A 25,849-nucleotide genomic window follows, 5' to 3' on the forward strand; every position below is an offset into this window, starting at 1 on the left:
CCCGTTAACAATCTGGCCGCTGCATTCAGAATATAAATATTGTAGGAACGAAATAGTTGTTCTTTTAAACTTTATTCAAATTACATTGTTCATCTAATTAAAAAATACTGTAAGTGTGCTGGTAGGATGGAAACTCTGTGGCTGCATGTGTACATTATTCAGTACCTGGTGCTCGGGGAATGTGTAAGTTTCTAGTCTTCATGGTTGTAGAGATTAGTTTTGAGAACATACAATACATTCTGACTGAATACATGTTGCCCCTGCGCAAGCAGGCTTACCCGTTTGTTCATTGGAGACCCCTGTGTATATGTACATCCCTTTACATGGAGTTTTTCCATTCTTTGAAGCAAATGTTTCCTGGTGACAGATGAGTTTTGTGAGTACTTCAGAAAATTCCATACCTGTAACAAATGATAGCAGAATGGCAAATTGGTATATGTTAGGTGAGGGAACTTTTGTGCCCTGTGTCAGTCCACTAAGCTCTCCCTGGCCCTCCAGCTCTGGTGCTATTTTGGATTTCTTTGGCACAGAATAGTTTGCTTCCTTACAAGAAAGGTTAAAAGTGTCTGTCATGGTTCCCCTTGTAAAATCTATGCTGTATAATCTTCACATTAACGGTCTTCACATCAAAGTACAATGCTCACATACAATAAACCTAATTTACCAATTTTCTTAACTTTGGCTCTTCTTAAAGATAAATCAATATTGAAAATGTGAACAATCACACAAGGTTTGAATTTACTGTTGTTACTTCCCTAGCCTGTTATTTTGCAGTGCTTAATCTTTGGACCCAGCCTAGAACACTAGCCACCTCCAAAGAATCAACAGAAAGCTGATGTTTCTTCAACAGTAGCCTCAGTGTATTCCATGCTGCTGGTGGGGTGGGGAGTCATCTGCTCATAGGATTTTGCCAAACAAAAACAGGAGGGCTAGTGCAAGTTCTTTCCAAAAGCTCTTCAGGTTCTGCTGTGCCCTGCTATCTTTCCTTCACAAATGAAGCTGAGAATTAATATGCAATGCTGAGTCTTGAACCGAAGCTTCTGTCATCCAGGTTTCCAATCTGCACAATCACTGCAGCTGTAGTTACGATGCTGTGCCTGCAGGTGGCACAAATCAGGCTGTGGGCGTTCCTGGAGCTCTGGGCCAGGGAAGAGAATGTGAGACGGATTAATTGTTGCAAAACTGGAAAATTCTCCCTCTCGCATTTATTTATTTGTACTTAGCCATATTAATACGTGTAATGCCACCCTATATTTTAAAATAATACACTCTTTAAAAAAAGTTTGGTCCGCAGCTGAAGCGGACCATATTTAACACCGAAACTTCTATATGGATGATGGGACGGAAGGTGGTGGTTACATGTTTTCAGCAACAGCCTAATTTTGCGCATTGCTGCTGAACCTGATTTCATACACTGTATGCGATAAACATGACTACTGTAGTCGTGTGGTTCATACTAGCTCCCTACCGCGGATGCTGTAAACAGCGGATTTGACTAGATGACCTTTGAGGTCCCTTTCAATTCATATGATGACCTTGACACTTGGTTCCTGTGAAGGCATTTAAAAAAACATCCTTACCATGTATTTTCCCTATTATTAAACTGCAATTTTAAAAATACCCATTAAGGAAAACCAAAGACCCTACATTATACTAAGTTTGCCTTTTACAGCAACCACACCCACTCAACCCCCACCCCCCCAAAAAACCCGGGTCCCTCTTGATAGGCGATTCGGGCGAACTAAAGTCTTCCTAAAATGTACTAACCGTTGCACCAGAGTGAGCCCGCTTAGCGCGCCTGAGCCGGCAACATTCTCGTCATAGAAATGAAAATACACTACAGATAAAATCTCAGTTCCGGGCTAAAGCTGAACAGATTTTCTATTCTAAAATCCGAGGCAAACACTACATCGAGGAGTCACCATAGAGATTCCCAAGCTTACAGTGCGGCCATTTCCTCCTATGCAGAAACTTGAGCAAGAGCGGTTTTCAACTGTCACTCTAGCTTTCCCCCTTCTCTGTGGTTCTCCTGGTTGCTATGAGACGGCGAGACACGCGTGCGTTGCTATAGAAACTCAACGGCGGAGCTCATTCTTTTCAAGAGAGTGCGGAGAGGTGAAGAAAGGAAGCAAAGGAAGCAAAGGGAAGGTAATAGCCTCCGCGTCTGATGGCGGCGCAAGGCTGTATTTATTATTTATTAATCTTTAATTCTGCCTTTTTTTCTATGTGCAGTTTTTATGGCCCCATCTCCGGTGCCCCATTTTATCCGAACAACCACTAATGAGTGTGTGATTGGTACAGAAGGTAACCCAACTTAGCTTCCTACTCAAGGGAGTATTTAAACCCACGTCTCCTCGGTCCAAGCCCGACTGACATAAACGTTAGCTAGGTACACAACTTGAAAGCAGGTTCATTGAATATGTGAAATGAAAAGAGCGGGATCCCATATATTTATTTCAAATATTTATACCCCACTTTTTAGGACTATGGCTTCTCACAAGAAGGCTTTCGACAGTATAATAAAGAATGCAGAGGAAGGTGTAAACACGACTCCACATGTTTACAACTGTGTGTGCTTGCAGGCTCTTCTGCACAGCCAGGAAACCTCCCTCTCCTCCCCCCCCCCATCGTGTACAAGCCTCCATACATACAGTTGTACACGGGTAGGCTCCATTTACAACTTTGTTTGAGAGCAGCAGAAGTTAGGAGTGGAGGATGGCCCCTAACATACACAGATGTTCAGCATTTTGGATGTGTGAGTAGATATTTTGTCCTGTGTAAACAGGGACATTTTCAGGATCAGGTAGGAACTGCCTGCTTTAAAATTATTTCTTCCAGTCTCAATGTATTATACTCCTCTCTCTCTCTCTCTCTCTCTCACCCCCCCTCAGACAGGTACACACACACTTCAGCAGTAAACATGCTTGAGTGAAAGTCTTTTCCAATGAATCCAATAGGATTTGTTCCTTGAAGATTGTGGCTACAAGCCTAAGCACACTTACCCTATTAAAGTTGCTGGGATTTACTTCCAAGTAGACATGCATAAGATTGAGTTTTATGTGTAGGACTGCAGCCTGAGGCAAATTTACACTTGAAGGGTGATTAGCTGTGGCAAGTGTTGCACCGGTCACTTTTTGTGTTAGAATTTCCTTTTTAGTATACAAAGTGTGTGCTGATCCTCTTAATCGGAAGGAAAAATTCCAGAAAGGAAAATTGTTGTGTATGTGAGGCAACATTTGACCAGGGAAGGAGCCACAAAAATGATGATACTACCATGTGCAGCAATATCAGGTGGTGTGGCAAAACCATCTTTGTTATCTGGGTAAACCTGAAGTTGGGATCTTCATCATTCACAGTGAGAGAGAAACTAGCAAAGAATTCTGTGACATCTCGAACAATGCACTCAATAGAACTTGAATTTTGAAATTCCCCCAGGTCAAATCTTTCCTGAGCCCATTCACTCATAATCGCCATAGGAAAGATGTTATCTTTCAGTCTCAGCCCTTTCTCTGAGGAGATAACACTTACCAGGTTGTTGGAAGAATTATTGAGATAAAGTATGTGAACTGCTTTGAACACTGAAATATGTTATATACATGCTACGTATTATAAATTAAAACATTTATTATATGAGCTTTCATGAGGTAGAATCTAGTTTGTCAGGTTATGACAATGTTATGCACAAGTGGAAATGAGTTTTAGCCCATGAAAGGTAATGTCACAATATATTTGCTTCTCTTTTTAAGTGCCAACAAATTTGTTGTTTTCTCTACAACAGACTTAGCATAGCAGTCCTCTGTTCTAGAAATTTTAACAAGAAAGGGAAAAGCAAGCAGGAACAGACAGTTATGGGGGGGGGGAAATCATCCACGTACAAAAATCCAGGAGCTGGGCTTCTCAGAAGCATCTGCCTGACCTCTGTGGGAACAGAATGCTTGTCTAGACACAGCAGGGCTTTCTTTAAATTCATATTCATCAGATGAAGTGAAGGTGTGCAAGTAATACATATGGGTCTGGTTGTGTAGCAGGGAAGTCTGTGTTGTACAGGCATGATAACTAAAATAGAGTGTCTATATTCAAGACAATATGCCTCTGATTAGCAAATAGGGACAAATATCAGAGACAGGCTTTCTCTGTCATACCTTGCTTTTGAACTTCCCAGAGGCATCCAGCTAGCGACAATTGGAGACAATAGTGCTGAACTAAGTGGACCTTTGGCCCTATCAAGGACACTTTTTAAATTCAACTGACTTTAAATGTAGCACATCTGATTGTCAAGCATATCACCACACAGACGGAAGCCAACCACATTGGTTGTGTTAAACTGAAATGTGTAGACCGTGAAGTTGGATTTCTGCATTGAGCAGGGGGTTGGACTCAATGGCCTTATAGGCCCCTTCCTATTATGTTTATGAATCTTCTGCTCGCTGTCTGCTTTCATGGTGGTTTATTGTATTGGTATTGGTATTGAACAAATTCCCCACATTGTCTAATGTAGTGCATGTTCCTTTGTGGGCAACAATCCAGGGGCCATATCGCTGTGGTGAGCAGGGCTGGAGCCTGAAGGCAAAAGTGAGTGGAGCAACGGATGGAACTGTTATCTGTCTACAATATAGCCTACATTCCAGCCATGTAAAAGTCAGAGATTTTTACACATATCTTTTTCTGAGCTTTGTTCATGCCATCAAGAAGTAGTATCACAGTTCAGTGACACCTTCCAGCCAAGCAAAAGTACTGAGGAGAGTGCACAGCAGGGCAGAAGGTGTGGTTTAGGAAAAGTCTTGAGGGCCCCGTAAAGAGACCTGAAGGGTGGATAGATTTAGTGATTTGAACTTCTTGGAGGAAAAATGGGAGACAAATATATTTAAGTTTTCTGAGGGCTTTTCTAAGTTTAAATACATCCATTTAGGAATAATGTTCTTTTTTAGTTCTTAGGTTTTTGATTTTGGACATTGAATCATCATGCCTGTTCCAGATGTTATGTTCTGTGCACAGCAGATCCATGTTCCCCCTGAACTGCCAGATATTATGAAACAATTTACCAAGGCTGCTATCAGAACCCAACCACGTGATGTACTCCAGTGGTCTTATGGGTGAGTAGTAAACCAAAGCTAATGGTCCAGATCCAGAAGTCTTCACATAACAATAATTCTTGTTGAAAAGAATATTGGCACCAAAAATTCTGACATTATAACCTGTTTGGGGAAAAAGAAGTGGCTGGATTCAGCTTCCCAGATCCGTGAACAAGGTTTTTTAAAAGGACAGCATTAATAGCTGGATGCAGGATAACTCCATCCCAACACCTTTAATATTCACAGGTCTGGATCCAGAAGAGTGATCTGTGCACAGAAATTTGGGTCTGTGAATCTGTTAAGCAAATCTGGCATATCACAAAGTATTTAGTCCCATGTAATTGTATGTCTGTACAATTAAATTAGTAAACTAGTTGATTTATTTATAAGTTAACAATATGCAGTAATTCCTGTATCTGGTATCTTATAGCTGTCGTATATTTATTTATTAAAATTTATATACCACTTGATTGTTAAAAACCTCTAAGTGGTTTGCAAAACACATTAAAATTATCGATAAAACAGTTACAAACAAATGATTAAAAACATTTTTAAAACAAATTAAAAACAGCAACAGACAAAAGAAAAGTAAAACACATCAGCATCTATGCATCTGGATAGGTTTGCCGAAAGAAAAAAGTTTTAAGCAGGTGCTGAAAAGAATATTGCAAAGGCGCCTACCTGATGTCAATAGGCAGGGAGTTCCAAAGAATTGCCGCTACCCCACTCCAGCCACTTACCTGCCTCCTATGTTGTTGCTGCCGCTCGCATAGGTTAGGTGACCAGAACTGTACACAGTATTCCAAATGTGGTCTTGCCATAGATCTGTATTAACGGTATTATGATATGGCAGTTTTCTTTTCAAACTCCTTCCTAATGATCCCTAACATGGAATTCTTCCTTCTTTTTAATCACAAATACATATGTTAGCTGCATTGCTAATATACATGCAGGAAATCTGCTTTGACCTAGAATGAAAATTGCATTTTTGAATATGTATTTCAAATTCTCATGAGCATTACTGTCATAATTAAAAGACAAAATAATGATAAAACACTGGGTTAAAAGGGAGATGTATCCTAAGGATGGAATGGAGAAATGGCCACCCAAAGTCCTGATCAAAGTGACACATAAGCATTTTGACTTAAACTACACATTTGATGCATGTGTGTAATGGTAGCCGAACAGCCTCTTTAAATGAGAAAAAGATGCTTCCTATTGGGCATCTGAGCAGAATCATGGCATGGCATGTACAGCTTGGGACTAAGATACCTGAAAGACCGTCTTACCCCTTATATACCCAGTCGATCACTGTGCTCTGCAGGTGAGGGCCTCCTGCAGGTACCATCTTATCAGGAGGCTCGTTCTGTACAATATAGGAAACGGACCTTTAGTGTGGCGGCACCTACCCTGTGGAATTCGCTCCCCTTAAATATTGGGCAGGTGCCATCTCTGCTATCTTTTCAGTGCCTTTTGAAGACTTTCCTGTTTCAACAAGCCTTTTAAGTTGAGACCTATCCTAGTCTGCGTCTGTGTTAGAACTGCTTTTAATATGTTTTCTTTAATAATATATTTTATTAATTACCCTTTTTTTAAAAGATGTTTTAAAGCTTTTTAAAATGTTTTTAATGTTTTGTTTTAAAGTATTTTAAGCTCTTTTTATGATGTTTTAAAGTGTTTTTAGCGTTTCTGTTTGCCGCCCTGGGCTCCTGCTGGGAAGAAGGGCAGGATATTAATCAAATAATAAATAAATAAATAAAATGGAAAGGAGATGATTAATTCTCTTTCCATTCACAGCCCCTGCCCCCAAGGTCTCCCCACATGGTATTTTAAATTAATGTTTCCCTGCATTTAAAACCATATGAGATGAAAGGTCTCTTGGGGGAAATTTGGAGTGAGGAAAGGAGTAAAACACCCCCTCCCTCACAACACTGCTCCCACTCACCCCTACAGCAAATAGCTTTTTTTCACTGAAAGGGGCTAATAAGCTACCATTATAACACTTGGCCTTTAGTTCGTGTACTGTTTTTGAAAAGCTTAACTATCTGTCAGTCTGTTTATCCTATTTATTTTTAACTCAACCATGTTTTTGCATTTGTGCTATCATAGGTATTTCTATGCTTTGTCAAATGGAGAGCCTCTTCCTGTGAAGGACCGTGTTGAAATGCCAGTTGCCACACAGAAAAATGACACTGGTCTGACACCAGGACTCCTTAAAATTTTGCATAAACAGGTAAAAGTTGTTGCAGAATGTGTCCTCAGTATTCCTACGAAATGTCTTCAGAATTTTTCAGAAACAAAACTGGGAGAATGCTACACATTTTTTTTAAAGATTCAAGCATCTAAAATGAACGTTCTTTTAAAGATGACTTAACTTTTCATGGTGTTTTCTTATGGTTTATTTATTATGGACATGGTTTTTTTTAAAGCTTTCTGAAAAGGGAACAGTGGATATAGCAGAACTCCAGAAAAAATGGAAAAACTTGTGCTTGCCAATGCAACAGCTGCACAACCTTCTTCGACTGGATGAGTTTGTAGAGGGAGTTGAATGGATTAAGTTCTTTGCACTTGCGTGTAGTGCTCTTGGTGGGGTATGTAGGCTTATCAGAGTTTTACTGACACAGAATTAACTGTCATGCACTGAAACTGGATAGCAGAGTGGCATTAAGGCTATATTTTACTGTTACTAATGTTTTGTTTATTTTAATTTTAGCCAAAAATAGAGGGATTTTACAACACTTCTAAGATTCAAAAGATTCATAAGGCTCTGGGATACTGTGTTTACAAACCACACATAACATATACCTGTTTTCAATATTTAGAATTTCAAAAGACCCAAGAGCCATTCATATAGATATGTATAGATATACATACACACTCTTTGGTTGGATTTTGAGACATGCCTTACCTCACAATTTTTAAACTTCTTTATTTTATGTATTGGAAAATCTGCTTTTTAAAATTTATAAACATGATTTCAAATGTGATTGTTGTTCATCATTCATTATAATGATGACACATTTCTTCTTTAACTATATCGGTGACAGTAACCGCTGCTTCTCCCCAGTACTTCTTGTTCGGTATTATAAAAAATACACACAGAAATAGGAACTAATTTGGTTGGTCCTATTTCTTAGCAGAGTTGTAAAAATACAAGCAGCAGAATGAGAATATAAACCAGCCCCTCCTTTCTCTATATAAATAACAACAGACACAATCCTTTAGGTAAAAGAAAAGAATGTTTACTCACAAATTCTTCATATGTTCAGAAAATATAGGTTCTAGCTTAGATGGAAGAAAAATAGGCTCAGTCCATCTTAGTCTTTGATATGGATGCTCTCAGAGAGAGCATCTGTGCCATGCAGCCTCTCTCAATGGTGGATAGATCAGCAATGGAGAATATTCAAAAATCCCCCCAGGACAAAGGAGGAGGAAGTCAGGTAACTAAACCCCACCCATTAGGAAGTTACATCATGGTAAACAGGTATATGGGATATTCCCCAAATATCCCTTAAAGTGACCATGCAATATTTGTTTATTCCAGCACTTCTTTGGTAACTGTGCATCTTCCAACAAGGAATGAATAATTTCTCCAAGAGTCCAGTTCATCGGTCCCGCAACCCCATTTTATTCTGGGTTTTAGACAATTGTAGTCTGGTGCTCTATGCCTTCCTCACGGAGAGTCATGCATGACCCTGGACACATATTCTCCATTGTCAGATCTTATGATCTGTGGCTTTCTGCCAAATTTGTTGGACACAATCCTAACATAGTCCTTTAGTTTTTGAAGTACTTGACTTTTCTCTTTTAGCAGGTACATTGCAGTATACCTGGAGTAGTCATCTATAAAAGTCAGCATGTATAAATTTCCACCCTGGGATGACACTTTCATTGGCCCACAAAGATCAGTGTGAATCAATTCTAGAGACTTTTTGGTTTTCCTCTCACTTTTCTTAGGAAATTTTGGTTTCACACTCTTGGTCTTAATAATTTTCATAATTTTCCGTACATTTGCACTGTCCCATTTTAGTGCCTCTTGCCAAATTCTCTTTTTCTAGAGCAGTAACTCTGACAAAGCTGGCATGTCCAATTCTTCTATGCCAAATATGCAAACATTCAGAATTACAGGTTTCCTTGACCACATTTGCATGCATAGCTTCAAGGTATTCTAAATGTAAAAGTCCATCTTTCCATTTTGCAGTGCAACAAATTTCTCCTTCATCTAGAATGTGGCAAAATTATCCACTCATATAAAGTTCACCCCTTAATTCATTATTTTAGTAGCACTTACTAAGTTGTCTTTAAAATCTGGAACATATAGGCAGTTTTTAAGTTCAAGCTGTCTTTGGCCTTCTGGCGTTTTGCAAAGCAGTTGGACTGAGCCTATTCCTTGACAAAGGAACACTTGTCCAGATGCTGTTAACACTTTTTGCTTGTGACTTTTAAAACTTTTAAACAGGTTTTTATCAGTTACACGATGTGAGGTGGATCCTGAATCAATTAAAAATCTCTTTTTACGATCATCTTTCTTCTCACCAGATACATGGTAACTGGAAGCCTCTATTTTTGTCTTTTCAGTCTGCCTTTGTTTAAAGTCAGGCCTTGCTGCTGTCTGTCACCTATCACAATTCCTTTGAAGATGATTTGGAGAGCTGCATTTAAAACAGAACTTCCATCTGTGTTTGTCTATGCCCTTTTGTGGATTTGGGCGATGACTCATGTCGCTACCCTTTGTTTGTTCCTGCCCATAGGAAGGTTTGCTTGCTCTGACAGAATTTCTAGTTCCTGTCTCTCCATAAAATCTTGGTCTTTTAAATATGATATAATCTGACTCATGTTTTGGTCAGAATTTTCTAGCACATAGCAAATTAATTTATGATGCTGATGGAGAGAGCTCAGGAGCAGTGCCTTTTTCTTTTCATCATCAGCCAGATCTTTCCCACATCTCTCAAGTTTAGCGAGTAGTTTTGTTAACTTTTGAATATACGCATTTAGGCTGCCTCTCTCAGCAGTCTCCTTCAGAGAAAACAACTTGTAAAGGTACATGATGTGGTTCTTTGACTTCCTATCATATATTTCTTGTAACTTCTCCCACATTTGTTTTACATTGTTACATCCTACGCAAACGTTTAGTGCCTCATCTGATAACGCAGAAATAAGCAGAGACTTCACTTTTGCATGCTTACATCTCCAGGATGCTGTAGCAGTTTCATCCTCCTCTGAGGGTTCAGGATCAGTCAGGATTCTGTTTAAATCTTCCCCTTCAAGGATCGCAGTGAACCGAAGATTCCACACCACATAGTTGTCCTTTTCAAGCCTCGGGATGCGTCTCTCAAGCGTTGATACTTCAGCCATCCTTTCCTATCTTTTGTTCTGCTTTTCTTTCTAACTTACAGTCTCCTTTGTAAATCACATACAGCACTTGGCCTTTTATAGCTTTTAGGCACAACTGCAATTCAACTTAGTTTCCTGGGCCCATAACCCTTGTTGTGGTGTAAATTTGTTAAGCAGAGAATAACAGTGGTCTGAAATGCGTGTATGCCAGTGTGTGTGCGTTTACCTAAGAAAGCAGGCTTTTACCCTGCATTAGGATCACTGAGACTTAAGAGTTAGTAAAATAAGAAAAGCTACTTTATTTATAGAAATACATAGTAGATAGAAAGGCATACCTAGTTCTGACTAACTAACTAAGTTGGAGGCGTAATGCCCAGGCTTGGGAGTTACCCTCATGGCTAGGAGAGAGAGAGCAGAGACAAAAAGTGTCTCCTCGCTCTCAGATAGTCGGAGAAGAGGAGAGAGGGCGGAAGGAGGAGGGGCAGGTAAGCTTCCCTTAAGACATATCAGTCTAGCGACGGAAGGAAGTCAGTCAGAGCATCACAGGTACAGGTAATCAAGCCTATCCATCTGGAGGACCCTAACTCTATCTCCCTTCTGGAACATAAACAAAAGAACAAAACAGGAGTTGCTCTTGCTCCACTTCCAACAATAGGAGGCCATGTCATAGAAGAAATTCTGATTAATAGTACCCGAAGTGCGGTTATGTTCTTATGTTCGGAAGCTGGAGGATCCTCCCCCGGGTAAGACACTTATCCAGCAGCTCGTGGAGCTAGTAGCAATTATATCTGAAATAATACCCAACATAACTTGGAATTTTGAATTTTGAGTCTCCTTTGCCAAGCTGATTTGCTGAGGTTCTTTATTACTCAAGACAGGTTAAAAGTAATAAAAGAGAGGCAGCAGAGCGAAGCCTCATATACTTGGACTAATTGCCGCCATTAACCTGACTAACTGCTGCAATTCACTGCTATAATCTATGCTGCAATCTATGCGAGAGTAATTAGAACGCCTTCTAATTTGAGTACAAAGCGGTGTGAGGCAAACATATCAACAGATAGATTGGAGTGAGGGGTGTAAGAACCCCAGTGCATTGACTGCAAGTAACGATTTAAAGGAAGATCTTTGCTAGTATAAATATAAGGAAGTGGGGAAGTGCTCAGTTATGGAGGACGGAACTGGATTAAAGGATCGACAAACAAAGATAACTAATTATTTTCCCCGTGCTCAAGAAATACCCTGTCCTTTTAGGACTACACAAATCTCTCAGTTAAAATACCCTACACGGGCAATGCCTCATGAATGGCCATTGGGAAAATCCTTCTTAGTAAATAAATATACAGAGAATGCTGCTAGAATATCAGTTACAAACTTAGAGGAGGAGCTCATAGATGCAGGCTTCAAATGTTCTTATGACCCTTTTAACTTATCTGACGATCTACCACCTTCGGAACCTGTCACTATTGACTCTTATCATGAGCCACTCAGTGGAAACTCCTCCATTTTCAACTCTCCTGGATCCCTTGAATTATGTTCGTCAGTATCTGCGGCACTTGATGATTCTAAACCAGCAGAACCTGACTGGCAACACATTATCTTTCAGGAACTGAGATTAATTAAATCCTTTATCACTGAAACTAACAACCTACTTACCACCCTGGTGAAATATAAGGGGTCTCTTACTGCATGTGATAATGTGGAGCAGTCATTGCCGCCCGTGGTGGATCCTGTCTCTTCACAGCAGCAGCCATCTGTAAAAGAAACAGATAAAAATAAAAAAAAGAAGAAGAAGAACAAACATCAGCAGCCCAAGGTCATTTCTGGTGGGAGAGGAAAGTTAAGGCAAACAAAGAATACAAAGAAATCTAAAAACTACAAAAACTCAGAAACCCCAGCACCGGCAAAAATGAACTTTAAACCTTTATTTAAACTGCTTGAACAACCAAGACCGGATCCCAAGCTAAGAGAGCATGTTTTATCTAAACAAAACAATCATCAGACTGTACCCTCCACATACTTCATGGATAACTCTGCAAGCGAAACTACAATAACATCGGGGAACGAGAGCCTTACCTTAGAGCTCACTCAACTGGACAAAAAGACATGCTGTACCAAAACGTATTCCAGACCTTGGGAACTAGTTTTGCAACCTGATAAATTGGCAATAACGTACAACTCTAGGACTTTAAGAAGATGCCCCCCCTTTCCAAGTGTGCCCTTTCTGGACAATTATTTTGCTCGCTTTTTACACCCTGGACAACCCACTAACTATGTCAGATCTTTGATTAATGAATCTTCTAAATCTGGAGTGTGGCGTTTGATTGTGACATTCCATTCCTCGATAATAGCTAATCAGATATATCGTGTAAGAGAGGAGCTACATTATAGCGGCCTCTTAATACAACGTTATTACATTAACGCCTCTGCCCCAGTACCCTTATGGACTCACACAGGGAGATCAGTGAGTTCTTCCTCCGCAGAATCTGAGATAGATATGAACTATGCTTATTCTCAAGACAAGGAACGATCTCCTGTTGCACCACCTGTTTCGGCCCTATCGTTTTCGACCTTGCTGGGTGAATTGGAACCGGAAGAGATCCAACTTACTGCATTATGTTCTCAAATATCAGATCTGGAAAGAGACATGGTTATCCAAAGACTATATGGCCTGATACAACGTCTTACAACTACGAACCAACAAAAGGGCTCCATTGGGGACAAGTCTACTTCTTGCAATTCTGGGAGGACTACGCCCTCATATGTAGTACCCCGATCCCAGGTTGCAACTCGGAAAATGTGCCCATCTTCAGGGGCGGTATTTAATGACAATATGGGCATTCTGAATCACATAGAAGAGTTACATTGACAGCCCCAGATTATATCACCCTTGCCAGCTGGGGACTCCAAGCCCATCCGTAAGTGTATTACCTCAGTGATGAATGACACTCCATTACACCTGCTGTCCTGGAATATAGCAGGATGGTCATCCAAACAAAATATTCCAGATTTTATTGATTTTTTAAATCATCAAGATGTAATTTGTTTACAGGAAACTTGGTGTATTAATGACCTAAACTTAGATGGTTTTAACTCTACAACTTTACCAGCTGTTAATCAAATAGACAAAACGAAAGGACGCCCTAAAGGAGGTCTGGCAATCCTCATCTCTACAGGGCTAAATGTACACTGTAACAGTATCCCAGCATGCCATAACTTAGCTATGGCAGTTCACTTGACGTTTGACAAACTAGCCTTTCTATTAGTAAACGTCTATATTCCCCCTGCCACTTCCAGAATAATTATGGATCAAATATGGGAAGAATTAGACCACTATATCACGGAGCTGGAGTCCCGATTCCCCAGAGCCTTGGTAATCATCATGGGTGATTTTAATGCTAGGATCGGCCAGGATAATGAGAGTCTCCTGTCCTCCAGATTATGGAGGGGGGAAACTAACTCTCATTTAGTTATGGACCTAGAGAGAACCTCAAAAGATCATACTGTGAATTATCAGGGAATTTGTTTAACTCGTACTGTCGGTAGCCACAACCTTGTCATCTTAAATGGACTAAAGCCCCTTGATGCCTGTGCGGAATATACATACATTTCAAATAGAGGAAGCAGCGTGATCGATTATGCTATCACGTCCCCCCATCTCCTGAATTTAATTACAAAATTCTCGATTGGCAAGAGACTAGACAGCGACCACTTACCTATTACCCTTCTACTACAACCAAAGGTGAACTGTAGGTTAGTGGCAGAGTATAACCCGGTTATTAACCAAATGTATTTTAAATACAAACGGCCCATGTGGACCTCATTAGTTGCCGCCAAAATTGAGAAATTCATAGATTCTCCCCTGGCCAAGAATATACAAGAGTCTATTGAGAATTCTTCCAATCTTTCTCAAACTTTAATTATATTTGACTCCTTGGTTGAGACTCTCCAACCTTTGCTAATCCCGAATAAAGTGCCCAGCAGAGCAAATATTTACAATGGCCCACATAAATGGTTTGACCAAGATTGCCTAAATCTAAAAAGACAACTCAGAAGCATATATCTATGCTATCGCCATCAAAATGCTAAAATCTTGCCTGAGGCCTACTATAAAACCAAAAGGATCTATAAAGCCCTTATAGCTAATAAAAAGAGACAAGCATTACAGCTGGGATGGGAGTCCTTAAGACAGGCAGCCAAAGATAAAAATTCAAAAAAGTTTTGGTCACTAGTTAATGGCTCTATCAGACCCTTTAACCTTGCCACCTGTAACATCCTCCCAAGTGTTTGGGAACAACATTTCGCCGACTTCCAAATGGACTTTCATTATTTTCCTTTAAAGTCCCCTCCTGTAGCTGATCACGGATCCCTTCCCATCTGGCCGCCGGTCACACAGATAGAAATACTCGATTTGATTAAAAACTTAAAACTGGCTAAAGCTCCTGGTGGAGATAATCTCCCCCCTGAGCTTTTAAAAACACATCCAGATTGGTGGGCGCCTATTTTAGCAAATTTATTTACTTTGATTAATAACAAGGGTCACTTCCCACAGTCCTGGAAGGAAGCCATAATTGTGCCAATCTATAAGAAAGGTTCCAGGACCGACCCTGCCAGTTATAGACCAATCAGCTTACTTTCTGTGATTGGAAAGCTATACGCTAAATATTTAAAGAACAAATTGGCCAACTGGATGGAGGAAGAAAATGTCCTGGGTGCGGAACAGGCAGGCTTTAGGAGTGGTAGATCGGTTATGGACCATTGCCTCCTTCTTAATCACCTTGCGGAAAAATATAGCAATCACGTAGGGAGTGGTTTATACGTCGCTTTTATTGACCTGAAGGCTGCGTTTGACTCAATTCCACGGGATTTGCTGTGGGCAAAACTGGCTAAAACATCGATGGATAAAAGATTACTGTTTTTGATATATAAGTTACACCAGAACACTTCCCTCCGCGTTCGCTGCGGCCAAAATGGTGATCTCTCCAACTCAATCATCACATCAAAAGGGGTCAGACAAGGCTGTGTGTTGGCCCCGCTCCTTTTTAATCTTTTCCTTAATGATTTGGCCTCCAATTGTCTCTCTGCTGACCTTCACTCGCCTAAAATTAAAGGAAGTAGATGCCCCATCTTGCTTTATGCTGATGATGCAGCCTTGCTCTCCTTTTCAAAAGTTGGCCTAAAACGTTTGATTAGAATTTTTATGAAATATTGTTCAGAGAATGTATTAACAATCAACTTCTTCAAAACTAAAATTCTAGTCTTTGCAAAATCATCATTAACTCCGGAATGGAAAATCAATGGCCATGTAATTGAGCAAGTTAGAGCATATAAATATTTAGGCATCTTATTCCATTCTTCCCTTTCCTGGGTGCCTCACATCAGTGCGGCTGTTGCAACGGCCCGAACAGCGATGAAGAGCATTGTCCGATATTATTATAATAATGGGGGGCAATACATTCCAGCAGCATTACAGGTGTTCAGAGCTAAAATATTACCCCAACTTTTGTATGGTGTCCAGATTTGGATATATGCTTTCAACCCTAAAGTGGAGTCAGTGCTATCTATTTTTTTGCGTCGAATTTTTGGAGTCCAAAATTGTGTTCCTAACGCCGCCTTGAGAATGGAAGCGGGATCTTACTCAGTTGAATGCTTAGCATGGTTATTTTCCTTTAAGTTTTGGACCAAAATCATGTATGCATGCCCGACAGGTTATCTTTCATCTCTTGGGGAAGAAGGTCACCTATCCACTTGGATGAAATGCTTTTTGGACAAACTACCCTATTTAGGCCTTTTGATTGAATTTCTTTCTTCTATAGAGTTTAGTAAGGCCAGACAGATTATTAAGGATAGGCTTAAGGATATTGATAGACAATCCACAACACAGGCGGCAGCTAAAACATGTTCCCCTTCCCAGCATAATCTCGGTTTTCACTTTCCAAAATACGCCCCATACCTAGATGTCCTAACGAATCCTAAATTCCGTCTAGCCTTTACCAAGGCTCGTTTCAACTGCCTGGAGTCTGCGCTCTTGGAGGGCAGATTCAAGGGCATGCCCTTAGCCCAACGTTTCTGTATATGCAGAAAAGGACACTTAGAAACACTTCACCATGTCCTGTTTGCCTGCCCACTTTATATTGAGGAAAGGGACTTATATATTGCACCCCTTATACAAAAACAATCCAATAGATCTCCAGAACAGTGGTTAACATGGCTTCTATCTGGCAAAAATAGCTCTTATTTGATTCCAGTCGCTAAGTTTTTTTATACAGCACAACGCAAACGTATGTTATCTAATCCTATATTGTAATGTCTATTGCTTTTTTATCTTGTATGTAACTGGCTGTAATTTTATTTTCTTGACGGGTCATTGACCGTAATAAACATAACGGAAACGGTACCCGAAGTGCAAACTCATTCTAGGTTGCCACTGAATGATACATCTTTAGTTGCATTGGATGACATAATTTATTTAATGCTATACAAAGTTTCTTTTTGGTTTATAAACAGATGACCTATCACCTGTTAGGATTACACTGCCAAACTGAGGCTTTATAAATATCTCAACTAGAAAACATGTAGAAAAATGAATTTGACTCTTAGATTGTCACAGGTGATGGCACCCATGTTTCTGTACAGTTTCCCAGCACATATATATGCAATCAACTATGGCTTCTTGACTTATTAATATACAGTAATTTATACATGTATAATATCATCACACATGACAATTACTATACATTTGGTTTGCTTTTTGGAAAGATATCCTTGATGTTGTAGTGGCTCTCCAGAGATCACCTTTTGTTTCCATCACATCATTCTGCTGTAATATGACTGCTAATGTTTGATTGTTTTTGATCTTTTTAGTCCTTACTCAGTTCTATGAAACATGCCTGTGGAATTCTTACAAATGATCCAGATGGTGGAGCAGCCCGCATTCCATATGATACTTTTGCATTTATCTATTCATACCTGGCTGGCTTAGATGAGGAAATACCTGAGGAAGAAGTAGAGACTTTTCTCAAAGCTCTTAAAGAAGCATCGTAAGTATTAATTAGATGTATGAATGTAATACGGTCCAGCTTTAGCATGGAATTATGCTTGCATTTTAGTCAAGCAGGTTGCCCGGTTCAGTGTTGATTGTTCCTGTGAAGCTATGGTTTGCACAAGCACATGATTAACATCTTCTTTTCCACCAGCTTTGAACGAGGATTGCTCTTAACAGTCCTTAGAAGCAGTACAATCTCTAGTTTTCCCCATAGCTGGTTCTTTCAGCTTCTTACAATGTTCCTTGCTTCAAGCATAAGGCTGAGTACTAGACTGATCAAAGGAAAATATAAAAAAATAAAAATAGTAGTAGTATTTGCCTCTTAAATTTGTGGCATTTGAGGACGGAACTGAAAAATATTGGTCCTTTTCCTTGCAAAAAGGTAGGGTTTTTTATTTTGTTTTGAAGAATTACTTGCAAGACAGTTGCCAGGTCTCAAAACATGACCCTAACATCCTTTTAACCTCACACAGACGTAAGGTTTCCTAGTGTTTCAACAATGCACTTCTGCCCTGTTTCTCTCTCAGTGCATGTCAAAAGATGATCTCAGGTGGGTAGCTAGCTCCACTTAGCGGTTGAAGGCAGAAGAGTGCTGATGAATTTTGCAGGGACTTCCTGCTCTGTGTAGCTCCTTGCTCTGGTTCTTGATGACAAGCCAACTCACAAGGATAGAAACAATAGGAACCACACCAACAGAACTACGTATAACAGCACTCATACACTCTCTGCTATAGGCCTATTCTGGAGAATGATGGCAGCCCAGCCCTCCTAGGGAGTGGCCCTGAGATCATCTTTTGTCATGTACAGAGAAAACCATATCACGGTAAGACCAAATGTCTTTTCTCCTGTGCATGTAAAAGATGATATCAGGTGGGACATACCAAAGCTGACCCATGTAGGGTGGGAATATCACTGGGCTGAATACACTATTGGTCTGAGACAATGTGCTATAGCACTCTCCTCCCAAAGGCCACCTTCGCGGAAGCGTACATGTTAATCTTATAGTGCTTAATAAACATATTAGGAGTGACCCATGTAGCTGCTCTACAAATCTGTAACAGAGATGCATTGCATGAGAATGCTGTTGATGTGGCTGCTGCCCTGGTTGAGTGCGCTACTATCCTGGCCCGCCGGGCTAGCCATAGTGCTAGGGTGATACATGCCCTGATCCACCTAGCCAGCGTAGATGAAGAAACCTTGTTCCCCAACGACGCTGGGTGAAAGGATACAAATAAACTGTCTGTCTTATGCATGGATTTTGTTTTAGAAATATACTCTTTCAGGGCTCTTCGCACATCAAGCGAGTGCCACACTTTCTCTGTGGGGAGGACAGGGTTAGGACAGAAAGAAGGGAACACCAGCCCTTGCTAATAGTGAAAAGTTGACAGTATTTTAGGGTGAAGAGAAGGAACAATGCGTAGGACTACTCTATCCTTATGAAACACACAGAAATTTTTATCAACAGAAAGGGCATTCAGCTCAGACACTCTATGGGCTGAAGTAATGGCCACAAGGAACAGGACCTTAAGGGATAGTAAATGGAGAGAGATTTGACTTAGAGGTTCAAATGGAGGCTTTTGTAGTGCCGTTAACACCTTGTGTAGGTCCCAAGTCGGGTAGCAATGGACCATGGGAGGTGCCAATATTGTTGCTCCATGAAGAAAGCACTTGAGAAATGTGTGAGATCCAAGTGGTTGTTCTGGAGATTTAGACAGAATTGCTGATAATGCCGACGCCTAGTGTTTCAGGGTGTTTGGCCTAAGACCTAAAGAGAAGCCATCTTGTAGAAAGGTGAGGATTTTGTTGATACCTGCTTTCTTTGGAAGTATACTTCTGTGACCAAGCCGAAAATGCCTTCCTTGTAGCCTTGTATATACTCACCATAGAAGGATGTCTAGAGGCCATCATAGTTTCTACTAATTCCGCTGGAATGCCTCTCTTCACGAGACTTTGCTTCTCAACCTCCAGACATGAAGCGCCAACCACCCTGGATCTGGGTGGAGAAGGTGTCCCTGTGACAGCAGGTCTTCCTGAGGGGAATTTGCCACAGAGGATCTACTGACAGGTTGAGAAGTTCTGGAAATCAGGGTCTCCTTAGCCACCAAGAAGCTGTTGCCCTTTCAGCTCGTATCTTTTGTATTACCCTGGGAATGATTGGAAGCGGTGAGAAGGTATACAGCTGGCCTGGAGGCCACTGGGATGTCAGAGCATCTATTCCTTCCGCCTCTGGTTTTGCATACCTGGAGAAGAACCTCTTTACCTGGCGGTTGAGATGAGTGGCAAAGAGGTCCACTTTGACTCTGCCGAACCATTTCACTATCTCTTGAAAGGCCATTGGGTGAAGCTTCCATTCTCCCTGATGTACTTTCTGTCAGCTCAGCCAATCCACTTGGCAGTTGTCCTCCCCCCAAGGTATTCTGCAAGGACTGAGTCCACATTTGTCTCCGCCCACTGAAAAAGAAGTGAGGCTTCTTTCTGGTGGTGGGGGGAGCATGTGCCTCCCTGACAGTTCAAATGCAATTTGGCTAATACCTTGTATGTTCTGACCAGTACCACCCCCAACTGTTTGAACTGCGCAAAGTGTCTCAGGGCCAGACAAATTGCCCGACGTTCTCAGAGATTGATAGGGAGTGTGGATTCCTGTGGTGACCATGTGCCTTGCAACATCTGGCCATTGCAAATGGCTCCCCATCCTGTTAGGCTGGCGTCTGACGTGATCAAAGTTCCTGGGGGTTCCTGGAATGGTTTTCCCTTTAGCAGATTGGGTTCGTGTGACCACCATAACAGGGACCGGCGGATTGCTGGAGATAGTGTCACCTGCCCATGGCACTTTGTTGCTATGTCGTTTTAGAAAGGTGATAGCGCCCACTGTAGGGGATGAGAGTGATGACACATCCATGGGATAGTTTGAAAGGTTGAGACCATCAACCCCAAGATAGGTGCCAGATGCATAAGGTCTGCCGAAGGTGAAGTTAGAAGATGTGTTACTGTTGTATGGATCTTGTCCATTCTGCCTTGTGCTAACCTTATGAATCCCTGCTGCGAGTCTGTAGTTGCCCCCAGATGTACCATGCAGCAGGATGGAAAAAGCTGGCTTATGATTTGGTTGATGAGGAAGCTGTGATCTTTTAGACAGGCCAAGGTGACGTGCAGATCTTCCCAGGCCTTGTGGAAGGATGTAGATCGGATCAGAAAGTCATCTAGGTAGGGGAAGACATGGACCCCTTGTGTCCTGAGGTATACCACCAGGGCAACCATGATCTTTGTGAATACCCTGAGGGCAGATGCCAGGCTGAAAGGCATAGCCTTGCGCTGGAAGTGGTCCTCCCCACCATGAATCTGAGGTAGCGTCTGTGAGGTGGAAATATAGGGACATGAGGTTGATTGAGGAGAGGAAGCCCCCATTTCTCAATACCTCCTTGATAGATAGCAAGGTATCCATGCGAAACTTGCAGTATTTTAAGTACTGGTTTAAGTTCTTGAGATCGAGTACTGCCCTGAATGAGATGTCTTTTTTCATGACAGTGAAGAATATTGAGAATAAACCTCTCTCCTGTCGGCACAGCTTCTATTGCTGCAATATGCAGGAGATGGAAATTACCTGGAGGATCCTTTCTTTCTTGTCTGGAGATGTTGGGAGTGGGAATGGGATGAATCTTGTTTGAGGGAGGGATGTGAATTCCATCCTCAAGCCGTACCAGAGGAAGTGTAGCACCCATTGGTCTGATGATGTGTCCCTTCACCACTGGGCAAAGTGTTGGAGGCGGCCTCCCACCTGAAGTGTACTGGCATCAGAATTGATGCTTATTCCCTCGCGACTGGGATCTGAACCCTGATCTGTTGGGGAAGTGCTGATGGCTCTTAGTCTGGGTACATTGTCTCTTCCAGAAAGGATGGTTGATACGGGTGTCCTTTGCCCTTCCTGATGATCTGGAGCCTCGAAAGGACTATGAATCATAGAACCATAGAATAGTAGAGTTGGAAAGGGCCTATAAGGCCATCAAGTCCAACCCCCTGTGCAGTGCAGGAATCTAAATCAAAGCATTCCCGACAGATGGCTGTCCAGTTGCCTGTTGAATGCCTCCAGTGTCAGAGAGCCCACTATCTCTCTAGGTAATTGATTCCATTGTCGTATGGCTCTAACAGTTAGGAAGTTTTTCCTGATGTCCAGTCAAAATCTGGCTTCTTGAAACTTGAGCCCATTATTCCGTGTCCTGCACTCTGGGACGATCGAGAAGAGATCCCGGCCCTCCTCTATGTGACAACCTTTCATGTACTTGAAGAGTGCTATCATATCTCCCCTCAGTCTTCTCCAGGCTAAACATGCCCAGTTCTTTCAGTCTCTCCTCATAGGGCTTTGTTTCCAGTCCCCTGCTCATCCTTGTTGCCCTCCTCTAAACCTGTTCCAGTTTGTCTGCATCCTTCTTGAAGTGCGGAAACCAGAAGTGGATGCAGTATTCAAGATGAAGCCTAACCAGTGCTGAATAGAGGGGAACTAATACTTCACGCAATTGGTAACTCTACTTCTGTTAATGCAGCCTAATATAGCATTTGCCTTTTTTGCAGCCACATTCAGCTTGTGATCAACGACAATTCCAAGATCCTTCTCACATGTCGTATTGCTGAGCCAAGTATCTTCCATCTTATAACTCTGCATTTGGTTTCTTTTTCCTAAGTGTAGAAGTGCATTTATCCCTGTTGAATTTCATTCTGTTGTTTTCAGCTCAATGCTACAGCCTATCAAGGTCCCTTTGAATTTTGTTTCTGTCTTCCACAGTATTAGCTATGCCCCCCAATTTTGTATCATCTGCAAATTTGATAAGTATGCTCTGTACTTCCTCATCCAAGTTGTTAATAAAAATGACTGAGCCCTGTGGTACCCCACTCGTTACTTCTACCAAGTTTGAGAAGGAACCATTGATAAGCACTCTTGAACTGCAATGGGACATCAAATTTGGACTTAATCACCTTGGGTAGTAGTGATGGAAGTTTCAGTACCCTTGACTTAGGTTTTGGGTCTGGGCACACAGCTGAAATCCTAGATGCTCAAGGGGCCGGCAGATCTTCTGGGGAATTCAGGCTGAGAGCTTCCATTGCTTTGCACAAGAATGGAAGGAAATGGGCCTCCTGGAAAATCCTGTTGGTTGCAATTTCCTCCGCCTCAGAGTTTCCACTCTACTCCTCTTCGTTGAGGACAATTAGCTCATTGTCTGGGTCGATGGCTGCATCCTCTGGAGGTTGAGGATATCTACCTTGTGTGGTGGCATAAGGGTCAGGTGATACATGGCCAGGTGGAGGACATGTGTTTGAAGATGAACGGAGAGTAGAAAAACCCTGTGCTGCTTGCCCCCTTGATGCTGGGGCTGATGTGTCTTGCAAGAGCTGTTGAGAAGGAGTTGCTGAGGTAGATAGGTTTCTGGCTAGATCCATCAAAAGCGAATCCTTCAGTTGTTCCTTTATTTGTTGCAGCATGTGGGCTGACAGTTGTAGCTGAACAGGCTGAACATGAGAGCAGTGTGCCTGATGCACCCCCCCCAGCTGGTAGGCGTGAGGAGAAGGGGGGATTGGGATGCTTCCCCCCTGGCCTCTTGCAAGACTTGGTGGGATGCAGATGTCTTGAGGAAGCCTGTAGATTCCTCAGGCGAGGATTTTGCAGAGAGGATGGAATCTAAGGCAGGGTGGAGCTGAGTGCCTTCCTCCTCAGATAAAGATTCTTGGTCTCTCCGCGCCCTGCAGGTGGTGCTGTGAGATTCCTTCTGTGCAGCTTCCTTTGGGTTATCAGGCTTTTGCCAGTTGAGGCTGGTTTGCTTGTTTTCTTTAGGTGCCATGCCTTCTGAAGCTGCCCTGCCTGCCAAAATACATGCCTCTGTCACCTCCTGCCTGGTAGTAGAGGGGCGGGCCATAACTGTCTCCACTTGAGTATCCATAATGCATGAAGACCCTAAGGCCTGCCTAGGTAATGGCGGTGGTGTTGCGTCTAGTCTGGGTGAAGGTGGGAGTGGTTTCAGCCTCTGCTGGATTTTCTGATTTGTGGGTTGCTTTCCTTATGGGGGCAACTGCACTGCTGGGCTTACAGGAGCTGAGGGCCATGATTGCGGCTATGCCTTCCACTGATGTTGCTAACAGTGGTGGGGGCAGATAAGTGGCGCTTCCCGCGAGGCTGAAGCATCCTGCCATAGGCCTCCACAGGTAAGGCAGTGCTGGTGGTGGTGGTACGAAAGGTCTGTCCTCCTAGGCACCAGGCTCTAGGTGAGGCTGCTGCTCATGCGGGGGAGGCATAGTGGCTGCTCCAGGGCTAGCTGCTAGGTCCGCAGAAGGGCCAGATAAGGTTGCGAGGCCAGCGAGGGGGCTCAGTAGCAAGCAGCGAGAAAGGAGCCGGTCTTGAAGGAGGGGGGTGCCCCTCTTTGCCGGCGGCTTTGTGCCATGGTGAAGTCTCCAAGTGGAGGACAAAACGCAAACTTCTTTTTTAAAGGGGAAACAACAGCTGGGGACCACAGTAAGGAAAAACAGCAAGGAAAAACACCAACAATAGAAAAGAAAGACACAGAAAACACTAACTACACAGGCTTGAACCACAGAGCAGAGAGATATCAACCGTTCTTGGTGAAGGTAGAAGAGAACTGGAGCAAGGAGCTACACAGAGCAGGAAGTCCCTGCAAAACTCATCAGCGCTCTTCTGCCTTCAACCACTAGGTGGAGCTAGCTACCCCCCTGAGATCATCTTTTACATGCACAGGAGAACAATCTCAATACAATCAATCAATAAATGTAACTCAGTGGTTGATCTTGAAAAGCAAAGGGATAAGGAAGTGAATGTGGCAGTCAAGAGGAAAGAACCTGGGTTTGCTCCTCTCTTTTAACCATGGTTGAGAGATTGGGAAACAGTGGCCACATTCAAATGTAGCACTAAACTGTGTTACTAAACTGTAGTTTAGTGTTATAGGAATGAGCCTAGGGTCCTTCCCCTCAGACTTGTGTACCCTGCCCCTTCCTCCAGCACAGTTGCAAGGAAGACATTGGAAGCTTATGAGAATAGGATTATATACAGTACATGATTCATCCATATAGAGATTTTTGGGTCTATCTTGTGGAATAGAAATATCCCTACATATGTCTTGGAAAATATTGCATTAGATTGCCCCTTATGCAAGTGTTTTCATGCTAGAATTGCATCCAAATGGGATGACAGGAGGTACCACAGAATTAGTATACAGTAAGGATGGGTGAAAAATTCAATCCAGTTTGCATTCCATGTCAAAATATCAAATCGACACTTTCCAAAACAATATGAGCACAGAAACACAGCCATCTTTTGAAATTTGCACTTTAATCAAATTTTGCAATGCAGTTCCCCAACAAAACAATAATTTACAAAAATGCATATATAAGTAGAAAGTGTGCATAAAAATGAATTTATGAATGTGTAGTCAAAACTGCATACAAATGTGTTTATTAGGAGAAATTTTGTACTAAAATGCTGGAGAATTTTCATGGTTTTTTTTTAGAAAAAAATGCATAAGAACATAAGAAGAGCCTGCTGGATCAGGCCAGTGGCCCATCTAGTCCAGCATCCTGTTCTCACAGTGGCCAACCAGGTGCCTGGGGGAAGCCCGCAAGCAGGACCCGAGTGCAAGAACACTCTCCCCTCCTGAGGCTTCCGGCAACTGGTTTTCAGAAGCATGCTGCCTCTGACTAGGGTGGCACAGCACAGCCATCACGACTAGTAGCCATTGATAGCCCTGTCCTCCATGAATTTGTCTAATCTTCTTTTAAAGCCAATTAAGATTGTTTGCAAATTGCTGCAGAAACCTGGAGAGCTGAATCTAAGATTGGAAAAATTAGAAACTGAGAGAACAGAAACTAATCAATCTTTCCATCCTTAGTGTAAATTGAAATTATTTTTCTTTAGGCATTAATAATGAAAAGTAATGTTTTCCTATAATTTAGGTCACGTAAGGAATATATGGTTGGAGTTGCAGATTTCGGCAAATGAAGTCTTAAAACAAGACTTAGTACATAACAGAATATGGAATAATGTAACATTATACACTATAAAATACAGATTTTCCAGTTAATAATATGCCACCTGTAGTAGTGTGCTTTTATGTTCATGAAATGGTAATAGGAAATTATTGGATGCCTCTGCTGGAAACCAACTTGGTCTGCATCTGAGCGATTGTGCCCCTAAAATCCCTCCCAAAGTTGTTATAGCTGGCTTCTGAAGGTGTCAGAGCAAAGCCCTCTTGGCCCGATGACAAGAGCCCATTCTCCACTCTGAAAAGCTCTGCCTGGCAGCTCCTGGCAAACACAATGGTAGCAGAGAAGTAGGAATTCTTTGCCGGCACCACTGCCATGTGGTAGGTACAATAATGTGACTTCACACATGCCTGGTCAGGTTCAG

The 25,849-nt window shown here is 41.9% G+C and overlaps 1 protein-coding gene and 1 long non-coding RNA gene across 4 annotated transcripts; one reads left to right on the plus strand and one right to left on the minus strand.

Moving 5' to 3' along the window:
* Positions 1–213: 213 nt before the first annotated feature.
* Positions 214–1,948, minus strand: LOC133366273 (uncharacterized). The gene is made up of 3 exons (XR_009758374.1): positions 1,768–1,948; positions 812–1,138; positions 214–401 (listed from the first exon to the last, which is right to left on the minus strand). It is a non-coding gene; the product is annotated as an uncharacterized LOC133366273 (long non-coding RNA).
* Positions 1,833–25,483, plus strand: ROPN1L (rhophilin associated tail protein 1 like). 3 transcript variants are annotated; one of them, XM_061589153.1, is made up of 7 exons: positions 1,833–2,148; positions 4,528–4,572; positions 4,929–5,093; positions 7,182–7,305; positions 7,502–7,663; positions 17,268–17,443; positions 24,954–25,024. In XM_061589153.1, the coding sequence occupies exons 3-7, from the start codon at positions 4,963–4,965 to the stop codon at positions 24,973–24,975; spliced, it is 615 nt and encodes a 204-aa protein (XP_061445137.1). In that variant the 5' UTR covers positions 1,833–2,148; positions 4,528–4,572; positions 4,929–4,962; the 3' UTR covers positions 24,976–25,024. The 3 variants fall into 3 exon arrangements, with proteins under 3 accessions (XP_061445137.1, XP_061445121.1, XP_061445129.1); XM_061589137.1 differs by lacking the exon at positions 24,954–25,024 and adding an exon at positions 19,314–19,375; XM_061589145.1 differs by lacking the exon at positions 24,954–25,024 and adding an exon at positions 25,396–25,483 and having other exon boundaries at positions 1,834–2,148.
* The last annotated feature ends 366 nt before the right edge of the window (positions 25,484–25,849 follow it).

This window comes from Rhineura floridana, chromosome 1 (assembly GCF_030035675.1).
Source record: "Rhineura floridana isolate rRhiFlo1 chromosome 1, rRhiFlo1.hap2, whole genome shotgun sequence".
Lineage (NCBI taxonomy): Eukaryota > Metazoa > Chordata > Lepidosauria > Squamata > Rhineuridae > Rhineura > Rhineura floridana.

Excerpts from the sequence above, each read along its gene's own strand:
- ROPN1L (XM_061589137.1), top strand. The coding sequence starts at position 4,963 with ATGCCTGTTCCAGATGTTATGTTCTGTGCACAGCAGATCCATGTTCCC. Across the intron at positions 7,664-17,267 it reads CGTGTAGTGCTCTTGGTGGG|TCCTTACTCAGTTCTATGAA; the intron begins GTATGTAGGCTT and ends TGATCTTTTTAG. Across the intron at positions 17,444-19,313 it reads AAAGCTCTTAAAGAAGCATC|CCTTGTATATACTCACCATA; the intron begins GTAAGTATTAAT and ends CCTTCCTTGTAG.